We start from the raw sequence: 19,581 nt of genomic DNA on the forward strand, positions 1-19,581 counted from the left end.
AAGCCGCTTCTCATAGGGCTTGTTCTCCAGACCCTTGATCATTTTAGTCGCCTTCCTCTGGACACATTCCAGCTTGTCAATATCTCCCTTCAATTGTGGTGCCCAGAATTGGACACAATATTCCAGGTAAAGTGGTCTAACCAAAGCGGAATAGAGCATGGGGAGCATGACTTCCCTAGATCTAGACACTAGGCTCCTATTGATGCCTGAGGCCAAAATCCCATTGGCTTTTTTTGCCGCCACATCACATTCCTGGCTCATGTTTAACTTGTTGTCCACGAGGACTCCAAGATCTTTTTCACACGTACTGCTCTCGAGCCAGGCACTGTCCCCCATTCTGTATCTTTGCATTTTGTTTTTCCTGCCAAAGTGGAGTATCTTGCATTTGTCACTGTTGAACTTCATTTTGTTAATTTTGGCCATTCATCTCTCTAATCTGTCAAGATCGTTTGAAATCCTGCTCATGTCCTCTGGAGTCTTGGCTCTCCCAATTTGGTGTCGTCTGCAAAATGTCCTGTGACACGTATCTGGCCACTTGGAGTGCCTCAGGTGTTGCCGCAAGAAGGTCCTCCCTTGTGCATGTGGCAGGGCTCAGGTTGCATTGCAGCAGGTGGTCAGTGGTTTGCTCTTCTCCCCACTCGCATGTCGTGGATTCCACTTTGTGGCCCCATTTCTTAAGATTGGCTCTGCATCTCGTGGTGCCAGAGCGCAGTCTGTTCAGCACCTTCCAAGTCTTCTGTGTGCCCAGCGGGGAGTCTCTCATTTGGTATCAGCCATTGGTTGAGGTTCTGGGTTTGAGCCTGCCACTTTTGGACTCCCGCTTGCTGAGGTGTTCCAGAGAGTGTCCCTGTAGATCTTAGAATACTATTTCTTGATTTAAGTCGTTGATGTGCTGGATGATACCCAAACAGAGGATGAGCTGGAGATGTCTCTGCCTTGGTCCTTTCACTATTGGCTGCTACTTCCCGGCGGATGTCAGGTGGTGCGATACCAGTGAAGCAGTGTAATTTCTCCAGTGGTGTGGGGCACAGACACCCCGTGATAATGTGGCATGTGTCATTAAGAGCCACATAGAATCATAGAATCAAAGAGTTGGAAGAGACCTCATGGGCCATCCAGTCCAACCCCATTCTGCCAAGAAGCAGGAATATTGCATTCAAATCACCCCTGACAAATGGCCATCCAGCCTCTGCTTAAAAGCTTCCAAAGAAGGAGCCTCCACCACACTCCGGGGCAGAGAGTTCCACTGCTGAACGGCTCTCACAGTCAGGAAGTTCTTCCTAATGTTCAGATGGAACATTAGGAACACTGTTTTAGCGTGGTGAGATGTGTTCCACACTGGGCATGCGTACTCAGCAGCAGAGTAGCACTGCGCAAGGGCAGATGTCTTCACTGTGTCTGGTTGTGATCCCCAGGTTGTGCCAGTCAGCTTTCGTATGATATTGTTTCTAGCACCCACTTTTTGCTTGATGTTCAGGCAGTGCTTCTTGTAGGTCAGGGCACAGTCCAGAGCGACTCCCAGGTATTTGGGTGCCCTGCAATGCTCCAGTGGAATTCCTTCCCAGGTAATAATCCTCAGAGCTCGGGATGCTTGTCTGTTCTTAAGGTGAAAGGCACATGTCTGTGTTTTAGATGGGTTGGGGATCAGCTGGTTTCCCCTGTAATAGGCAGTAAGAGCATCTAGAGCAGGCATGGGCAAACTTGGGCCCTCCAGGTGTTTTGGACTCCCAACTCCCACAATTCCTAACAGCCTATCGGTTGTTAGGAATTGTGGGAGTTGGGAGTCCAAAACACCTGGAGGGCCCAAGTTTGCCCATGCCTGAACTAGAGCTTCGGAGAGCTTCTGTTCTACCATCTCAAAGCTCCCTGCTTGAGCGGTGATGGCACAATCATCAGCATAGATCTATATATATTAGATATATAGATTTACAACTCGCCTTTGAGCCTAACCTCCCCCATCAGTGTAACAATAAACACATTGGCCCTCTATGAATCCCGTGCCGCCCTTTCCCACGTTCCTCTCCCTTTCCCCGCGTGTCCTGGGGTCTGTTTGTTTACCCACCTCCCGCGCCTGCGCAGTTGGTAAGAAGCAGTGGCGGCTGCGACATTCGGCGCATGCGCCACTGGGGGGCCTGGAACAAAACTACAGTTCCCAGAGTGCTTTGCAGGCATCCGTTTCAGGCAAGTGGAGCCATGTGATCTTTTGACAACTGTCCATATTGGGAAACCCTTTTAAAAAGAAAAACAAAAAATGATTAAAATTCTTCTTTGCACAAAGAATGTGAAAGTATTGGTTCCAAGGGCGGATTTACTTAAATTATATTAAAATAGATTATATCTTTGGCAAGTGAGGCTGTTTTCCTCTTTTTTTAGGAGACTAAGCCAATGCCTGAAAAAAAACCGGCTTGTTCTTCGAGGCAGATTTTTGGCAGTTGACGAAAAGTGTATTATTTAACACATCCAATGCGGGGAAATATATCTACTTCGCCTTTCCTTTGCGACTTTAAAGCTCGAAATAACGCTCATGCAGGCGTATGAGTTAGACAACCCTATACCGAGAAGGACCCTCACCCACTCTGAGGAGAAAAATTAGATCCGAGTGCTGAGCTTTGATTGGATGGAGGAGCTCCCCTTCTGCTTTCCTATTGGTTGAAATCTAAATCAGGAGGCGGGAGGAAGAAAAGGAGGGGCGCCTTGTGAGGAATTGGTTCTGATTGGTTTCCGATACACGCGGCTCGAGCGGGCGCCGGGCTCTGATTGGTTGTCATCGAACCGAGGGGGCGTGGTGTATATTAGCCACGCCCACAAGGTATATAAACCCAGCGCTGAGGGGGGAGCGTGCCATCGCAGGAAATCGGGAGGCGCGAAGCGTTCTTCCTTGGACGGAGCGCTGGCTGGGCTGCGCATGCGCTGATCAAGAGGGCGGGGCGTTGTGGGTGTTTTGTGCGCCTGCGCGACGGAGGCTGGGCTTGATCGCGGAGTGCGCCTGCGCGGGAGAGAGCAAAGGAAGGGAGCAGCCGAGGGAGCGTACTGCGCACGCGCAGAAGGAGTCTGAGGCAGAAACAACGTGAGGCGGGCTGAGGAGAGGAACAAGGCTGCTTCTCTCCTCTTCCCCGGCTGGCCTGAGGGATGATCGAGATGGCGGCCGACAAGGACGCCTTCCGAGTCCCGGCCCCGCCTCCCCCGTTGCCTAAACCCCCTCCGAAGGGGCCTACCACCTGTGGAGCCGGGGACTTGCCTAGAAATGCAGCCGGGAAAGGAGGCCCCATGGCGGGGAAGGCCCAAGGGAGCCGTGGAGGTGGGGATGGAGGCCTCACAGACCCCCAACGAGGAGTGGAGGCCTCTGTGGAGGAGGGAGACGGCCTAGCTGAGCTCCACAAGCCTCGCAATGGCTTCCAGGCCCCTCCACAACCACAACAACAACCACAACAGAGGCCCAACAAGAGGCGTAACAGCTGCAATGTCGGTGGAGGAGGCGGTTTCAAGCACCCCGCTTTCAAGCGCCGCCGGAGGGTCAACTCCGAGTGCGACCCGGTCCTCCCGTCGGAGTTCCTCCTCGGCGGGAACATCTTCGACCCGCTCAACCTCAACAGCCTCCTGGACGAGGAGGTCAACCAGGCACTCAACGCCGAGACCCCCAAGTCGTCGCCGCTGCCGGCCAAAGGCCGCGACCCCGTGGAGATCCTCATCCCCAAGGATATCACCGACCCGTTGAGTCTCAACAACGCCCAGGACGACCCTCCCGTCTTGGCTTCGCCCGCCAAACGCAAGCGGCACCGGCACCGAGGGGCGCAGAGGGGGGGCAGCACCGACGGAGCGGGGACCAAGGCTCCCGCGACGCCCGCCGCCACCGCCTCGGCTTCCTGCCAGAAGTCCAAGCCCTGCAATGGGGCCACCCCCCAGCCGTACGAACTCAACACCGTCATCAACTGCAGGGATGAGGTGGTCTCGCCGCTGCTTCCCGCCGGACATGGGGAGCCCCAGCCCAGCCACCAAGGGGTTTCCGCCGGAGGGGGCGTCACCCCCTCCTGCGTCTCTGTGGCATCGTCCGCCAGCACAGGGAGCCGGCACCACCGCAAGCGGCGCAGGACTTGTAGCAAATCCGAAGTGGCGGCCGCGCGGCATCAGGGGCCTTCCTCGGCGTTGGAACAGCCTTCCCGGAGCAGCCCAGAGAGGGCCCGCAGTGCCCCCCGTTCCCGCCACGCGCCCCCCGCGTCCGCCCGCCGACAGCCCCGGCACAAGTTCCAGTACGGCAACTACTGCAAGTACTACGGATACCGCAACCCCGACTGCGAGGATGCCCGGCTGCGGGTGATGAAGCCGGAGTGGTTCCAAGGTAAAGAGGTGCTGGACGTGGGCTGCAACGTGGGACACTTCACCCTGAGCGTGGCCAAGAAGTGGGGGCCTGCCCGCATGGTGGGCCTGGACATTGACGGGCACCTCATCCACTCGGCCCGGCAAAACATCCGGCACTACCTCTCCGAGGAGCTCCACCAGCAGAAGCAGGAGAGCGACGAGGGTCCGAGCAGCACCGCGGCCAGAAAGACCTTCCCTGCCTCTCTGATGGCCAGCCGGGGCCCCATCGCCGCTCCGAGGGTCCCTCAGGAAGGGACAGATGCCTCTGTGTTCCCCAACAATGTCATTTTCATCAAGGTAAGGCAAGGAGGCTCCTGATGGCATAGTGGGTGGTTATTATTATTATTATTATTATTATTAAACTTCATTTATACCCCGCCACCATCTCCCCTCGGGGACTCGGGGTGGCTAACATGAGGCCAAGCCCAATGAATACAGTAAACAAATAAGATATGTACAGCAAATAATAATTAAAATTGAAGTTCAGCAATAAAACAATAACATACAAACAATAACACGCTCCAAGTCGCCTCTGGGCTAAGAGGGGCAGTATATAAATGTGGTAAATATATAAATAAACAACAAAAGGGAAATAACACTGGGTATAAAGTAAAATAAAATTAGGGATAAGGGATTAATCTGAATGGGTTATTATTATTATTATTAAACTTTATTTATACCCCACTACCATCTCCCCTCAGGGACTCGGGGTGGCTAACAGGCCAAGCCCAACGAATACAGTAAACAAATAAGATACATACAGCAAATCTATATAAATAAAATTTTAATGTATGTTTTGTGGGATTAACATAACTCAAAAACCACTGGATGAATTGACACCAAATTTGGACACAATACACCCATCAGGGCAACGAGTGACCCTCATTAAAAGCACAGCAGAAGACAAAAAATACATTACAAATAACAAAAAATACATTACAACACATGCTTAAAACCACACACACACACACATATATATGCAAACACACATACACACAAACATGCACATTAAAAACACATCTACATAGACTGGGCCACAGCAACATGTGGCAGGGGACAGCTAATAATAATTAAAATTAAAATAAAGTACAGCAATAAAACAATAACATACAAACAAGAAAAGAAATTAACATATTGGGTATAAAGTAATATAAGATTAGGAATAAGGGCCAAGGTGCGAAGATAAAATCAAGGGACATAGGAAAGGATAACCGAAGCAATTTAACCACTGGGAGGTACAGGAGGGACAAGCTATGGGGCTTAATTACTCGCTAGGAATAAGGCAAGGTGCATCAAGAGGACAGGTATGTGCTGGGACTGTCGTAGTGTGGGGATTATTGTTCATTCATCAAAAGCAAGGCAGAACAGCCAGGTTTTCAAGCCTTTCCTATAAGCTGACAAGGTGGGAGCTAGCCTAATCTCCCCAGGTAATGACATCCAAAGCAGGGTTAAATAAATACAATCCTAGAGTTGGAAGAGACCTCGTGGGCCATCCAGTCCAATCCCATTCTGCCAAGAAGCAGGAAAATCACGTTCAAAGCACCCCCGACAGATGGTCATCCAGCCTCTGTTTAAAAGCCTCCATAGAAGGAGCCTCCACCGCATAATGATAACACTAACATCTACATAATAATTAATAATAATGATAATAAAATCAAAATACAGAACATTACAATAATACAAAATATATAATACAAAATATAATAATAATAATAAATTTAATTTTATTTCACCCTATCTCCCCAAGGGGACTGGGCAGATTCCAACATACAATGGCAAACATTCAATGCCTGCATAAAACAAACGAATACTGAGATAATCCCAGAGAAGCCCACATATGAAAAAAGCATTAAAACCTAACATCAATAAATTAAGTCTAACATCAATAAATTAAACTGGATGTAGTGGAAAAATTATAGCATAAAATCTAAGCAAACATCCATATTAATTTACAACAGCCAACTAGAGGTGTGGGTTGGTTGTGCAGTCAAGCGGTGGTTATTGGGCTAGCGTGGAGTAGGAGATGCAAAATAATTCTCAATCAGGGCCCAGTAATGATCTCTTAGTATTTAATGCTCCCCCTCTCCATACGCTAGTGAGCAGAAGTAGGTCTTCAGTTGTTTTTTGAAGCAATCTATATAAATAAAAATGTAATGTTCGTTTGTGGGGTTAACAGAACTCAAAAACCACTGGATGAATTGACACCAAATTTGGACACAAGACACCTATCAGGCCAACGAGTGATCATCACTCATAAAAACACACAAAAAAACCCCCAGCAGAACAGACTTAAACTTCCCAAAATAAATTATATACATGTACACATACACTCATATACATATACACATGCACACATACATACACAAGCACAGACAAATATACACATACATACACATGCACACATACATGTACACATACACATATACTCAATATACATATACACATATAAACACAGAAATACACAAATATATATACACATGTACACATACACATATAGACATACATACACACATATATACACAACCACACATATACTTAATATGCATATACACATATAAACACAGAAATACACAAATATATATACACGTGCACACATACACATATAGACATACATACACACGTACATATACACAACCACACATATACTCAATATACATATACACATATAAACACAGAAATACACAAATATATATACACATGTACACATACACATATAGACATACATACACACATACATATACACAACCACACATACTTAATATGCATATACACATATAAACACAGAAATACACAAATATATATACACATGCACACATACACATATAGACATACATACACACATACATATACGCAACCACACATATACTCAATATATATATACACATATAAACACAGAAATACACAAATATATACACACATATATATACAATATATACCCATCAATATTTCTATATCTATATATATGCAAACACACACATATATATATACATATACACACATATATACACACACAAAATATATACACAGACTGGGCCACAGCAACGCGTGGCAGAGGACGGCTAGTCTATATATAAATAAAATGTAATGTTCGTTTGTGGGATGAACATAACTCAAAAACCACTGGACGAATTGTCACCAAATTTGGACACAAGACACTGGTCAGTTCAACAAATGACCATCACTCATAAAAACACTGAAAAACACAGCAGAAGACACTTAAAAAGCCAAAAAAACAAAAAAATACGTTACAATGCATGCACAAAACCACATATATTCACACACAAAACACATATACACAGACTGGGCCAGAGCAATGCATGGCAGGGGTCGGCTAGTATAATAATAATATAGCAATATAATAATTATGAGGGGTGGCACAGCAGGTTAAACCGCTGAGCTGCTGAACTTAGAATCATAGAGTTGGAAGAGATCTCATGAGCCATCCAGTCCAACCCCCTGCGGACTTCGGTCAGCAAGTCCAACTTGCTGACCAAAAGGTTGGTGGTTCGAATCTGTGAAAGCTGGGTGACCTTCTGCATTTAGCTCCAGCTCCTGTCAACCTAGCAGTTTGAAAACATGCACATGTGAGTAGATCAATAGGTACCGCTTCGACAGGAAGGTAACAGTGCTCCATGCAATCATGACTTTGGAAGTGTCTGTGGACAACGCTGGCTCTTCAACTTAGGAATGGAGATGAGCATGGGCAAACTTGGGGAGTTGAACTTCAGCTTCTGGGTGTTTTGGACTTCCACTCCCACAATTCCTGGCCTCAGGCCCCTTCCTTTTCCCCCTCAGCCGCTTAAGCGGCTGAGGGGGAAAAGGAAAGGGCCTGAGGCCAGGAATTGTGGGAGTGGAAGTCCAAAACATCTGGAGAATTGAGATTTGTTTATGCCCGATCTAACCCATGGCAATCCACTACATGTATAGGCATGCCCTCCAGGAACAGTGATCTGGCTTTAAGGGCGGAGCTTCAAAGAAGAGGATCACATGCTGGGTTATGTGCTGCTTCTGATTGGTCTTCCATCCGAGGTGGAGGCAGGAGAAGTTCCTCAGGTGGATCCCTTGCACCTTGCTGAGATGGCAGATTGCAAGAGGAGGGGGTCTTGGACTCACTGGAACCAGGAGGGAGACCTTATTTGGGATACTTTTTGGGAAGGGAAGAAACAATGCTGGGCAAAACAGTCTCAAAATACCAGGCCTTCGGAACCTGGTGGTTTGCTCCTAGATGTGTAGGGCCCACCTGAGAAAATGGAAAGGAGGTTTAATTCCCCAAGAATGGGATGTTTATATCGCAAAATGTAATGAATTGGTTTTGGGATAAACTCTTCCCTAACATTCTAGTGGTGGCATTATTGTTATGTGTTATTATATGCAGTTGAGTTAAACCAGGCATCATCATCATTATTATTATTATTATTAGGGTGTCTGGACATGTCCCAGAAGCTTTCTCTCCTAACATTTCACCTGCATCTATGGCAGGCATCCTCAGAGGTTGTGATGTAGTTTCCAACAAACAGTACAACCTCTGAGGATGCATGTCATAGATGCAGGTGAAGCATCAGGAGAGAATGCTTCTGAAACATGGCCAGACAGTCCAAAAAACTCACAACAATTTAGATCAGGCATGGGCAAACTTCAGTCCTCCAGGTGTTTTGGACTTAGGTGAAACATCAGGAGAGAATGCTTCTGAAACATGCCCAGACAGTCCAAAAAACTCACGACAATCTAGATCAGGCATGGGCAAACTTCAGCCCTCCAGGTGTTTTGGACTTCAATCAGGCATTATTATTATTATTATTATTATTATTATTACTATTATTATTATTATTATTATTGCTGCTGTTGCTGGGTTGCTGTGAGTTTTCCAAGCTGTCTGGCCATGTTCCAGAAGCATTCTCTCTTAACATTTCGCCTGCATCTAGTTTCCAACAGACCTCACAACCTCTGAGGATGCCTGTCATAGAAGCAGGTGAAGCATCAGGAGAAAATGCTTCTGGAACATGGTCAAACAGTCCAAAAACTCACAACAATCTAGATCAGGCATGGGTAAACTTCAGCCTTCCAGGTGTTTTGGACTTCAATCAGGCACTATTATTATTATTATTATCGGGTTGCTGTGAGTTTTCCGGGCTGTATGGCCATGTTCCAGAAGCATTCTCTCCTGACGTTTCACCTGCTATGGCAGGCATCCTCAGAGGTTGTGATGTAGTTTCCAACCGACCTCACAACCTCTGAGGATGCCTGCCATAGATGCAGGTGAAGCATCAGGAGATAATACTTCTGAAACATGCTCAGACAGTCCAAAAAACTCACAACAATCTAGATCAGGCATGGGCAAACTTCAGCCCTCCAGGTGTTTTGGACTTCAATCCAGCACTATTATTATTATTATTATTATTATTATTATTATTGGGTTGCTGTGAGTTTTCCGGGCTGTCTGGCCATGTTCCAGAAGCATTCTCTCCTGACGTTTCACCTGCTATGGCAGGCATCCTCAGAGATTGTGATGTAGTTTCCAACAGACCTCACAATCTCTTGAGGATGACTGCCATAGATGCAGGTGAAGCATCAGGAGGGAATGCTTCTGGAAAATGGCCATACAGACCAATAATTCATAACAATCTAGATCGGGCATGGGCAAGCTTCAGTCCTCCAGGTGTTTTGGACTTCAACCAGGCATTATTATTATTATTATTATTATTATTATTATTTTTATTGGGTTGCTGTGAGTTTTCCGGGCTGTATGGCCATGTTCCAGAAGCATGCTCTCCTGGTGTTTCACCCACATCTATAGCAGGTGTCCTGAGAGGTTGTAAATATGCCTCACAAGCTCTGAGGATGCCTGCCACAGATGTGGGTGAAACGTCAGGAGAAAATGTTTCTGGAACATGGCCATATAGCCTGCAAAACTCACAGCAACTCAGTGATTCCAGCCATGAAAGCCTTCAACAACACATTATTATTATTATTATTATTATTATTATTTGAAACACAACAAGTCCACAGCAGACACTCTGCTGGCTGTTGAATTGGTCACATGTCAGACACTTCCCAAGTGTCTAGGACTGTGTGATGTATCGGCAAATAATGCGTGCAGATCCCAGTAAGGTGGCCTTCTGCAGCTGGCAGTTGGTAATTTTGTCAGCGCCGATTGTGTTTAAGTGCAGGCCAAGGTCTTTAGGCACTGCACCCACTGTGCCCATCACCACTGGGACGACCTTGACTGCCTTGTGCCAGACTCTTTGCAGTTATTATTATTATTGTGTTTATTTATATCTGCTTTTTCTCTCCATACAGTGACTCAAAGAGGCTCACAACTCAAAGCATTGTACTATAACTTAAAATATAAAATATCCTCTTAGGAATTGTGGGAGTTGAAGTCCAAACCACCCGGAGGGCTGAAGTTGGCATATGTGTGTCTTCAAGTTACCATTCTAGCCCATTCCCTGCCATTTCCGCTCCCCCAGCTTCCAGGAGATCCATTTGTGTGACAAATGTTTATCCCTCTAAGCTGTGTGCAAAGGTTGATGCTCTCCTAAGGTTGGGCTGGCTTCAGAGCCCTCAAACGGAATCGCTGAGTGGTCAGTTCTTCCAGGACGGAGATAGAAGGGAATGGGAGAACATTGGCTTGATCTTTTCCAGCTGTGCTGCCCTGCTATATTCTCCCTGGTTCCAGCAGCCCCTTGTTTACCCAGCGCTGGAGCAGAGCCAGACCCCTTTCAAAGTGGGAGCTGGAAACTCAGCCAGTGGCAGGTGACTCCCCCGCTCGTATCTGGACTCCTCCAAGGAAAATCACCGAGGGAGGGAAGGAGCATGCAGCCTTGGGATAAGAAAGCTGCACAGAGGGCTTTTGCCACAAGTGGCCCAGGTGACTTAGATGCCTTTGCCCAACTTCCACCGAGCCAGAATGGCGTGGCGTAGGCATGAGCAAACTTTGGCCTTCCCTCCAGGTGTTTTGGATTTCAACTCCCACAATTCCTAACGCGTTGCTGTGGCCCACATGGGGGTTCTGTGTGGGAGGTTTGGCCCAATTCTGTCGTTGGTGGGGTTCAGAATGCTCTGTGATTGTAGGTGAACTATAAATCCTAGCAACTACAACTCCCAATTGGCAAGATTCTATTTCCCCCAAACTCCCAACAGTGTTCATATTTGGGCATATTGAGTATTCATGTAGAGTTCGGTCCAGATATATCCTTGTTTGAGTCCACAGTGATCTCTGGATGTAGGTGAACTACAACTCCAAAACCAAAGGACACTGCCCACCAAACCCTTCCAGTATTTTCTGTTGGTCACGGGAGAACTGTGTGCCAAGTTTGGTTCAGTTCCATAATTGGTGGGGTTCAGAATGCTTTTTGATTGTAGCTGAACTATAAATCCCAGCAACTACAACTCCCAAATGACAAAATCAATTTTTTTGAGTGATGGTCACTCCTTAGGTTAGTAGAAGTCTTGTGGCCAAATTTGGCGGCTATTCGTCCAGCGGATTTTGAGTTCTGTTAACCCCACAAACGAACATTACATTTTTATTTAGATAGATTATTTATTTATTATTTATTTATTTATTTAAAACATTTATAAATATTTATATAAATACTTACATAATATTTAGATACATTGGGTTGTTAGGTGTCTTGTGTCCAATTTTGGTGTCAATTCGTCCATTGGTTTTTGAGTTCTGTTAATCCCAGAAACGGACATTGCATTTTTATTTATATAGATTATTATTATTATTGGGTTGTTGTAGGGTTTTTTGGGCTATGTGGCCATGTTCTAGAGGCATTTCTCCTGACGTTTCAACTGCATCTATGGCAAGTATCCTCAGAGGTAGTGAGGTCTTTAAATAATAATAATAATAATTATTATTATTATTATTATTTTACTGACAAAAAAGCACAGTATGGATATCCAAAATATTTTGGATATAATGGATATTTTTGGATATCCAAAATTTTCTAAAGCAAGGGATCCTATGCCCTGAAGAGAAGTTGGTTTTACACCAAGAAAGACTCTTTACAGTACGCTTACTCTAAAGCAAGGGATCTTATGCCCTGAAGACAAGTTGTCTTTACACCAAAAGACTCTTTATGTTATGTATGTGTAATCTTTGTAAACAACTGTTTGTTGTTCATTATATACTGGGTTATGCCTATACCATTTAATTTTGCCGTTTGTTGAATATTGTAATATACAAACTGTTAGGCAATATCGACCATTGTGATTTATGTACCACAACTTTTAGTGGATTTGTGTTTTTTGTATTGGTGGGAATCCATTGTCTTCTTGTGACAAAAGCACAGTATGTCACAGCAAACAAGATCTTTATGCTGGATTTCATATCAAAAAATCACAAGTCGAACACTTCCCAAGCGTCTTTTATTATTATTATTATTATTATTATTATTATTATTATTAGGGATGTAACACGAGCGTGGACCGCCATAGCCAGGTCTGACTTACCTCCTTTTTTTCTGCAGGGCAACTACGTTCTGGAGCGGGACGAGCTGTTGGAAGCTCAGCGGCCGGAGTATGACGTGATCCTGTGCCTGAGCCTCACCAAGTGGGTGCACCTCAACTGGGGGGACGAGGGCCTCAAGCGCCTCTTCAAGCGCATCTACCGCCACCTGCGCCCCGGGGGCATCCTGGTCCTAGAACCACAGGCCTGGTCCTCCTACAAGAAGAGGAAGAACCTCACGGTGAGGCTTCACTCTCCTCTTCCTCCTCCCGCTGTTGGCTATCTGTATCTCTTCTTCTGGCTGACCCTGAAATGTCAGTGGGGAGGGGAAGGCCTGCACTGCCATTGACCCTCTCATCCAAAGCATTTGCATGAGAGATTTTTGGGAAATTAGAAAAATGGACCTGACAAAGCAAGGGGTTGGAGCAGAATTGGCACGGACAGGGTGGAAGGCGGTTGTGGTCCAGAAAAAATCAAGAGTCTCCAAGGCACACAGAACTGACCCTTGTGGGGTGGAGCACTGCTGGGTTGGATGATGATATAACAATAACAACACTATGTAATACTGGCTTGTTGTAGGTTTTTTCGGGCTATGTGGCCATGTTCTAGAGGCATTCTCTCCTGATGTTTCGCCTGCTTCTATGGCAAGCATCCTCAGAGGTAGTTGAGGCCTGTTGGAACGAGGAAAAAGGGTTTATATATCTGTGGAATGACCAGGGTGGGACAAAGGACTCTTGTCTGCTGGAGCTAGGTGTGAATGTTTCAACTGATCACCTTGATTAGCATTTGATGGCCTGGGAGTGCCTGGAGCAATCTTTTGTTGAGAGGTGATTAGATGTCCTACAACAGAGAGGAAACAAACAAGGACATCACCTCTCAACAAAAGATTGCTCCAGGCACTGTCAGGCCATTATATGCTAATCAAGGTGGTCAGGTGAAACATTCGCACCTAGCTCCAGCAGACAAGAGTCCTTTGTCCCACCCTGGTCATTCCACAGTTATATAAACCCATTTTCCTAGTTCCAACAGACCTCACTACCTCTGAGGATGCTTGCCAGAGATGCAGGCGAAACATCAGGAGAGAATGCCTCTAGAACATGGCCATATAGCCCGAAAAAACCTACAACAACCCAGTGATTCCGGCCATGAAAGCCTTCGACAATACTATGTAATACTTTTGTTCCTTGGTTAATAATGTCATTTCTTAATTGGTTCTATCATAAAAACATGGGAAAAAGTTTATCCAGACACGAGTCAAATCAGGGGCAGCTAACACCTCCCAACAAAGGATCCTCCCAGGCAGGAAGCAGCCAGGCTTTGAAGCTGCAAGGCCATTCAGTGCTAATCAAGGTGGCCAATTGCAACATTCACACTTGCCTCAAACAGACAAGAGTTCATTCTCCCATCCTGGACTTTTAGGCCACATATATACTGTATATACTCCACTATAAGCCTAGTTTTTCAGTCCTTTTTTTTAGGCTGAAAAAGTCTCCCCCGGCTTATACTCAAGTCAATAATAATAATAAAAAACCTTTATTTATACCCCGCTAACATCTCCCGAAGGACTCGGTGCGGCTTACAAGAGGCCGAGGCCCAACACATCAGTAAAACAACAGCATAACAAATACAACAATAAATAAACTCATAAAACAAAGCAATCAACATTAAAACAATAGCAATAAACATTAGACAATAACACCACGATGCATTTAAAAACTAAGGCCAGGCCAAATGTAATGATTAAAAATTTTAAAATGCTGGACATGACCAGGTGAAATGGATAGGTTTTTGGAGATAGGTACGGTGTGCAGACAACCTTAAATCTAGTAAAGTGCATTTGGGACATGATGCTTGGCGTTTCCTATTCTGGGAAGGCACACTGGAACAACCACGTCTTCAAGCTCTTCCTAAAGACTGCCAACCTTGGGGCTTGTCTGATGTCCTTGGGGAGTTCCAGAGTCGGGGGGGGGGGCACCACAGAGAAGGCCCTGTCCCTCATCCCCACCAATCGCGCTTGCGACACAGGTGGGATCATGAGCAGGGCCTCAATGTTATTTATTATTTTACTTTGTTATTATTATTATTATCATTACATTTATTATTTTATTGTTATTGTTACATTTATTATTTTACTCTGTTTATTATTATTGGAGGACATGTAAGCATATTTACATTGAAGAAGGTTAGAATAACGGTTTAATCAGAGTTGGACAGTCTTATCTTGAATTACAGTTTTATGTAAATATTCAAAAACATTTCACCTACTGATGCCTAAATTAATATCATTTTATTGGTATCTATTTTTATTTTGAAATTTACTTGTAGCTGCTGCATTCCCCACCCTCGGCTTATACTCAAGTCAATACATTTTCCCAGTTTTTTGGGGTAAAATTAGGCGCCTCAGCATATATTCGGGTCAGCTTATACTTGAGTATATACGGTAATAGTGGTTCAGGGTAATACGGCTATTTTTAAAAAAATAATCCTACACCATCTTGCACTGTGTGAGCACACATGACAATTACAGGTGCATCTAGACTGGCAAATTAATGCAGTTTGACGCCACTAACAGAACTCACAACCTCTGGGGATGTTTGCCATAGATGTGGGTGAAATGTCAGGAGAGAATGCTTCTGGAACATGGTCATACAGCCAGGAAAACATAACAGCAACCCAAACTTTGGCAGCGGGAGGGACCTCCCAAAATAGCACATTTTGCTCTAGTTTTTCGATGAACATCTTATCACAGAATCTCAACCAATTCACTATAGTTTGTGGCAGACCCAAAAACGAAGTCTCTGGAGAGGAAACGACTACTCACCGTCAGTGCCACACAATTAAACAGGAAACTAACACTTTCAAACCAGGAACAGCATTTTATTTTCAAATTCATAATGTAATTATTATTATTATTAACTCTATTTCTATCCCACTTTTCTCTCCATAGGGACTCAAGGCAGCTAACAATCGCACAACTTATTGCAAAATTAAAATAATACAAAAATGTCTTATTTTAATTTTGCAAAAAATATATAATACAAAATAAAAATACAAAAAAATATGCATGGATGTCATGTTTCGGTACAATAAATATTTTTTAAAATTTACATTAGAAGTTCGCCATCCTCCCAAAAATCCCATGTTTTGTAATGCTGGGAGTGGTGTCATGTGACGTCCAGTTGCCCTTTTGAGCTGGAAGAGGCCATTCTGAGGGTTGAGGGAAGATGAAAGATCTGCGAATTGTTTCCCCACTTTCTGGGCTGAGTGTGCCATATATTCCATGGCTGGAGTCCGTCTCCATCTGCCTTGCCCTGTTTTTACCACCATAGGGGATAAAACCGAACTCTGGGACAGGCATTAATTTTCCTCTTTTCTCCCCCAGGAAACGATATCGAGGCATTTCAACCGGATCAAGCTGAAGCCAGACCAGTTCCCCTCTTACCTGACTTCCTCCGAAGTGGGTTTCTGCAGCTATGAGCTGGTCGCCATGCCCAGGAACACGCCAAAAGGTGAGCCGGGGGGGGGGGGGGGGGGCTTCCCGGGAATGCACCGGAAATATTTTTCATATTTCGTAAATGGAGATTTCAAGGTTTCAGTGTTAATATTAAACCTTAAATTTGTGATTTAATTGAAGAGAGAGAAAAGGCAGGGGAGGAAGGACATAGGAGATCATCACATGCGGAACTAATGGTCATGTGTGTGTGTTTATAGACAGACAGATAGTCTTAAGACCCTTTGAAAATATATTTTAAAAGCAGGTATAAAGGGACTAGTTCTGATATAGATAGATAGAAGAGATGTAAGGGGCATCCAATCCAAGACCCAAATCTATATAAATAAAACTGTAATGTTTGTTTGTGTATCTCCCCACAATTCAAGAGAGATATTGACAAGCTGGAATGTCTCCAGAGGAGGGCGACTAAAATGATCAAGGGTCTGGAGAACAAGCCCTATGAGGAGCGGCTTAGGGAACTGGGCATGTTTAGCCTGAAGAAGAGAAGGCTGAGAGGAGATATGATAGCCATGTATAAATATGTGAGAGGAAGCCACAGGGAGGAGGAGGGAGCAAGCTTGTTTTCTGCTTCCTTGGAGACTAGGACGCGGAACAATGGCTTCAAACTACAAGAGAGGAGATTCCATCTGAACACGAGGAAGAACTTCCTGACTGTGAGAGCCGTTCAGCAGTGGAACTCTCTGCCCTGGAGTGTGGTGGAGGCTCCTTCTTTGGAGGCTTTTAAACAGAGGCTGGATGGCCATCTGTCAGGGGTGATTTGAATGCAATATTCCTGCTTCTTGGCAGAATGGGGTTGGACTGGATGGCCCAAGAGGTCTCTTCCAACTCTTTGATTCTATGATTCTATGATTAACATAACTAAAAAACCACTGGACAAATTGACACCAAATTTGGACACAATACACCTCTCAGGCCAACGAGTGACAATCATCACTCATAGAAACACTGAAAAACACATTGGAAGACTTAAATGCGTGGCAGGGGACAGCTAGAACATAGATAAATTGATTATGGATCAACACATAGATAGAATTATAGAATCCTAGAGTTGGAAGAGACCTCCTGGGCCATCCAGTCCAACCCCATTCTGCCAAGAAGCAGGGAAATCACATTCAAAGCACCCCTGGCAGATGGCCATCCAGCCTCTGTTTCAAAGCCTCCAAAGAAGGTGCCTCCGCCACACTTTGGGGCAAAGAGAGAGTTCCACTGGACACAGTGAGATTCCAGAATTGGACACAGTGTGATTCCAGGTGAAGTGTTTTGACCAAGGCAGAAGAGAGCATGGGGAGCAGGACTTCCCTGGATCTAGGCACAAGGCTCCTCTCGATACAGGCCAAAATCCCATTGGCTTTTTTTGCCGCTGCATGGCGTTGTTGGCTCATGTTTAGGTCGTTGTGGACAAGTTAAACATAAACCAACAATGTAATGCGCCGGCTTAAAAAGCCAATGGGATTTTGGCCTGCATCAAGAGAACCCTATTCATTACATTTGGCCCGGCCCTTAGTTTTAAATGTGTCATGATGTTATTGTTTTGATGTTTTACTGTTATTGCTTTAATGTTTATTGGTTTGCTTTATGAGTTTTATTGTTGTATTTGTTATGCCGCTGTTTTACTGAGGGCCTTGGCCTTTGTAAGCCGCACCGAGTCCTTCAGGGGATGTTAGCGGGGTACAAATAAAGTTAATAAATAATTAATTAATGTTTATTATTTATTTACTTTGCTTGTATACCGCAGTTTCTCAGCCCGTAGGCAACTCAACGCGGTTCACAACAGAGCAAAAAGACAGTCATATCAAAATAACAATAACAATTTAAAACCATGAGAGCATAATATACAAGTAATGGCACATCAATAACAACACAATAGCGTCTTGTAACTAGAATCGTGATCCAACTCGTCGTCTATAATTCCGTTCCTATATTCATCGTATTCATTGCACTGTTTATCTGAATGCCTGTTCGAACAGCCAGGTTTTTAATTTTCTTCGAAATACCATTAACGTCGGAGCTGATCTTATGTCCATGGGAAGGGCGTTCCACAGCCGAGGGGCCACCACAGAGAAGGCCCTGTCTCTCGTCCCCGCCAGCCGTGCTTGTGAGGCAGGCGGGATCGAGAGGAGGGCCACCCCAGAAGATCTTAGAGTCCTGGTGGGTTCATAGGCCGAGATACGTTCGGATAGGTAGCTTGGGCCAGAACCGTTTAGGGCTTTAAAGGCCAACGCCAGCACTTTGAATTGAGCCCGGTAGCAAATCGGCAGCCAGTGGAGCTGGTGGCAGCAGAGGAGTTGTGTGCTCCCTGCGTTCCGCTCCTGTTAGTATCATGGCTGCCGAGCGTTGGACTAGCTGGAGCTTCCGGGCCGTCTTCAAAGGCAACCCCACGTAGAGAGCAGAAAAGGAAAGCCCTCCACTTAACAATCCTCTTTTCCTCCCTTGCAGGATTCCAGCGGCCTATCTATCTTTTCCACAAGACACGCCCAGGAGGCCACTGAAAAAAACCTTCGGTCAGCAGCTCTCGTTCGCCGGGGACGATGGGCGAATGCGGCCTCCCCTTCCGCACCCGTATGTTGGGCGCCTCCGGGGCCGAGGGGGCAGGACAGGAGCATTAGGCAAATTACGCATTTGCGTAGAGCGCCACATCCTGAGGGGCGCTCTTCCTCGGAAAGCTCTTTCCTGGCCTTTTCCTCCCTTGGAAAGAAGGAAGGGGAAGCGGAGGAGGCGCCTCGAGACCCCTTCCCTTGCCCAAAGGGACCCTCCTGTGGGGCCCCTTCTCTCTTGGCGGGGGAATTGGGGGGGCGCTGCACAATGGAAAATGGTGGTGGTGGGGCACCCCTTGCTCTGATGCCGCTCCCCTTTTCAGGGTCGCGGAGAGGGGTTTGCAAGCGGCTTTGGGACGAGGCGGAAGCCATCTTTGCACACCCTTTTCAAACGCCCGCCGCTTGCTTCCGCTTCCCATTTTCTGCACAAAGAAGGGGAGATTTGGGTCGTGCTTTTGAAGTATGCATGGGCCCAACTTTGGCCTTCCTTTCAGGTGTTTTGGACTGCAACTCCCACCATTCCTAACAGCCTCAGGCCCCTTCCTTTTTCCCCCTCCGCCGCTTAAGCGGCGGAGGGGGAAAAGGAAAGGGCCTGAGGCTGTTAGGAATGATGGGAGTTGCAGTCCAAAACACCCAAAGGGAAGGCCAAAGTTGGGCCCATTTTTCAGAGCAAAATGGTGTTATGGTTGCAAAACTTTGATGCACTTCGTTCCCAAACTTTGCTC

General features: G+C 45.7%; 1 protein-coding gene across 1 annotated transcript; it reads left to right on the forward strand.

Moving 5' to 3' along the window:
• The first annotated feature begins 2,837 nt into the window (after nucleotides 1-2,837).
• Nucleotides 2,838-19,373, forward strand: MEPCE (methylphosphate capping enzyme). Its single transcript, XM_067469664.1, has 4 exons — nucleotides 2,838-4,653; nucleotides 12,831-13,049; nucleotides 16,191-16,317; nucleotides 18,759-19,373. The coding sequence occupies exons 1-4, from the start codon at nucleotides 3,130-3,132 to the stop codon at nucleotides 18,809-18,811; spliced, it is 1,923 nt and encodes a 640-aa protein (XP_067325765.1). The 5' UTR covers nucleotides 2,838-3,129; the 3' UTR covers nucleotides 18,812-19,373.
• The last annotated feature ends 208 nt before the right edge of the window (nucleotides 19,374-19,581 follow it).

The sequence above is a fragment of the Anolis sagrei genome, chromosome 6 (assembly GCF_037176765.1).
Source record: "Anolis sagrei isolate rAnoSag1 chromosome 6, rAnoSag1.mat, whole genome shotgun sequence".
NCBI classification, from domain to species: Eukaryota; Metazoa; Chordata; class Lepidosauria; order Squamata; family Dactyloidae; genus Anolis; species Anolis sagrei.